Source organism: Daktulosphaira vitifoliae, unplaced genomic scaffold (assembly GCF_025091365.1).
Source record: "Daktulosphaira vitifoliae isolate Bord-2020 unplaced genomic scaffold, ASM2509136v1 Scaffold_2, whole genome shotgun sequence".
NCBI lineage: Eukaryota > Metazoa > Arthropoda > Insecta > Hemiptera > Phylloxeridae > Daktulosphaira > Daktulosphaira vitifoliae.
In genome coordinates, this window is record NW_026099573.1 from 19,225,393 (window position 1) to 19,229,021 (window position 3,629).

The 3,629-nt window shown below is 34.0% G+C and overlaps 1 protein-coding gene across 1 annotated transcript; it reads left to right on the plus strand.

Moving 5' to 3' along the window:
- The first annotated feature begins 14 nt into the window (after positions 1 to 14).
- On the plus strand, positions 15 to 2,832 carry LOC126899429 (uncharacterized). Its single transcript, XM_050674384.1, has 2 exons — positions 15 to 1,265; positions 1,320 to 2,832. Exon 1 carries the CDS (start codon positions 462 to 464, stop codon positions 1,203 to 1,205), a length of 744 nt encoding a protein of 247 aa, XP_050530341.1. The 5' UTR covers positions 15 to 461; the 3' UTR covers positions 1,206 to 1,265; positions 1,320 to 2,832.
- The last annotated feature ends 797 nt before the right edge of the window (positions 2,833 to 3,629 follow it).

Below are 3,629 nucleotides of genomic sequence, written 5' to 3' on the forward strand. Positions count from 1 at the left end.
ATACAACACAAATTATGGTCAATTATAGCTCTGTGTTCGCTTCTTGTTTCCTCTGGAAATAATTAACCGTTTTTTACGTTTTTAAGCTTGTTAAGTTTATAAAAAGTGCGCGAATGACTGGTGTCGTTGTTGAGTCAGTCTTCCTACTATCTCTTCACTTAATGTTAGTTTTTCAATTCTGTTATACGACCTGAACGTGTAAAGGTAAAACCAAATAAATTCACTTTATCAGTTAATTACGGCTTATCGACTAACGATAAGTTGCGGCGTCCCGCGTCTCAATTTTTCTTGATTGAACACGGCACGTGTCAAGGCCAACACATATAGCTGCTTTTAGCGTCGGGTGTAATTTAGTTGGCCTATCTACATTTCCAAAGGCGTCTTGTTTTATTTTAATTAATTTTTATTTTAATTAATTTTGATTATTTGACTATTTAGTTAAACTATTAGTCGTTAACGCAATGGCCCAAAGTAATGATCTACTTTCTACTGAGCTGAATAAGTGGACAAAAAACATGCTCGTTGACTTCATTATTACTCAATCACTTCCTACTGGGGTGAAATTAAGTGAGGAATTGTCAACATTCTTAAAAGGATCTTCTTCTAACCCTGCATCGCTATCTTCTGAGAACTCATTAAATGTGGCCACTATTCTTCAATCTGTTGTCGATGAGCTCAAATCTGTTGCACTTAGTAACTCTAAGTTACACGATAAGCTAAACCATCTCAATACTACTGCTAAGGTTTCCACTTCTCCTAATCTAAATACTGGTTCAAACAATCAACCAACTACTTTACTCTCCAAGCTGAATGCGGACACTCGTTCTAGACAGCCTGCAATACAATCGACTGCTAGTTTATCCTCGTCCATAAAATCAAAATTTATCGTTGGCTCTCATAAAAGTGTATCCTCCAAGTTGTCTTCAGTGCCAGTGCGGAGACATATTGATATCTTTGTCTCAAGACTTGAGCCATGTGTAACGACCTCTATGCTTAAATCTGAATTGTTCAATAGCTACTCAGATGTGACCATACATAAATTAGTGACAAAACATCCATCGTATTCTTCTTTTCATGTGCGCCTGCCTGCGGAGAAGCTCGATGTAGTCCTCGAACCTACATTCTGGCCTGATGGCGTAATGGTCAAACGCTTTTGGGGTCGTCTTACGCCCGAGATGATTCTAAGCGACACTCCAAAAAACTAATTTCTTCATGTACGCCTATCTGTGATCCTCCTGTTGATATACACTCTTATAATTATAATAGTAAGGATTATTGTTTATGTAGTGATTTATGTACTTGTAACCATATTCTTTTAGGTTTTTATCAAAATTGCCGCGGGTTGAGAACCAAACTAAGTAAATTAAAATGTAATGTCGCTGTTTTTGATTATGTTTTTATCTGTTTCACTGAAACATGGCTATGTGACAGCTTCTATGATAGTGAGCTTGGTCTATCCAACTACATCATTTATAGATGTGATAGAAATAGTTTAACAAGTAATTTTTCTAGAGGTGGCGGCGCTCTCATTGCCATTCGTAGTGACATAGTATCTAATTTAATTTACACTCCAGCTACCAATGTTGAACATCTATTTGTTAAACTTAGTTATAATAACATCAACTATGTATTGTGCTCAGTGTACTTTCCTCCTAATTGCCCACTTTCTGCTTATGAATCTTTTATTTCCGCTGTACAATCCGTTCTTCTCCTTCATCCAAAATGTGTTTTCATTTTTTGTGGTGACTTCAATTTGCCAGATATTATATGGTCCAATGATGATTCTGGCTTACTTTACAATACGGTTTCTAATCCCAGAGTTCAATGTATCCCTGATGCATTTGCGTTCTTTAACTTTTTCCAACTTAATGATATTCAAAACCCTTTTGGTGTAGTATTGGACCTTGTGTTCTCCAATGATAACAGAATCTATATCTCTAAAGCCGTAACTCCAGCAGTACCTTGTGATCCCTACCACCCGGCTCTTGATATTATGATAAAGTTGGATAAACTCTCCCCTTTACTTGATCGTTCCCATAATTATTATGACTTCCGCCGTGCTCCCTATTCAAAAATATGCGAATTCTTAAATTCATTTAATTGGTTGGAGACCATAATATCTCTCGACGTTGATGAAGCGGCTAAGGCAATTTACGACGCCTTGCACTTTTGCATTTTAAACTTTGTTCCGGAAGTGTCTTATATACCTTCGACATTCCCGAAATGGTTTTCAAAAAATCTTAAGCATATTGTTTTAAGCAAGAAAAGGGCTCATGCCAAGTTTAAAGCTTCACGATGTCCCCATGATTATGCGGAATTTTCCGCACTTCGTGCCTCTTACAAGGCTGAATACAAGAGATGTCATACTATCTACCTGTCTCGTACTGAGTCTATGCTTAAATCTAACCCCAGGTCGTTTTGGGACTTTGTCCGAGTTAATAAATCTAGCAACGAAATTCCCCACTCAGTACATTTCGAGAATTTACAAAGCTCGGGTTCAGAGTCTGTCTCTAACTTATTTTCCCATTACTTCAATACAGTCTATGTCCCTCCTCTGTCTACTGACCATTCGTCCCCTTTTTTGTTCCATGACCTACCTAGCACTTGTTCATTCGACATCGATGATGTTGAGGCTGGTCTAGACGCACTAAAAAATGTTAAGTCCGTAGGCCCCGACGGCTTGTCAGGTATATTTTTATACAATGTGAAATCTTCATTATGTTTTCCACTGTGGCTACTTTTTAAGCGTTCAATCGAAAGCGGAGTTTTTCCTTCTTCTTTCAAGATTAGCTCTATCACTCCTATTTTTAAATCTGGTGATAAAGCTGATGTCAAAAATTATAGACCNAACTTTTTCAACTTAACTTTTGAAAATGTTCCGAAAGGTCTGACACTTTTATATATATATCTTAAATTAAAGCTAATGTAAAGTACTTTATTATGAAAAAAATAATTGACCTCTAGACTTGTCTTCATGGTGAAAATGGCTACCGAATGTTATTTTTGTGTGAAAATTCTCAATTTTATTTTTCACATTTTTAACTTTATAATGCTATAGCTTATTGAAAAGTGTATTTTTTAAAATTAAACTCNGCTTATTGAAAAGTGTATTTTTTAAAATTAAACTCTATCTAAAGATTTGCATCGAAGCGTTTTATTTTGATAGTGATTTTAATCACTGTCAGATATTATTATACTTGATCCAACTATGCCGCGACTCCTCTGTGCTGGGTTTTTTTTAATTATCCAATGAAAAACAGAATACAATTAAAATAAAATCAAACATAATATGAAAAAAATGGACAAAAAATATAAAACAAAATACAAATTTTGTATTNTGGGTTTTTTTTAATTATCCAATGAAAAACAGAATTCTACTTGAAAACCTCATAAAATAAATTGATTTAAAATTTAGTATTACCATTTATCGTTAAAAAAAAAATCATTAATTTTAGAGCATTAATTATAATAAAAGTTAATTTAGATATCTTAAACAAATTGACCAATATGAAATCAACGTATAGTATTTAAGTTCTTTATTAATTATTTCCAATCAACATAAATTAAATTAATTAAAATTAAATATTATATATATTTTTTAAACAACTCAAAAACAGACATTTTTTTTA

What these genes read in the sequence shown, in the direction of transcription:
- LOC126899429 (XM_050674384.1), top strand. Translation starts at nt 462, where the DNA reads ATGGCCCAAAGTAATGATCTACTTTCTACTGAGCTGAATAAGTGGACA.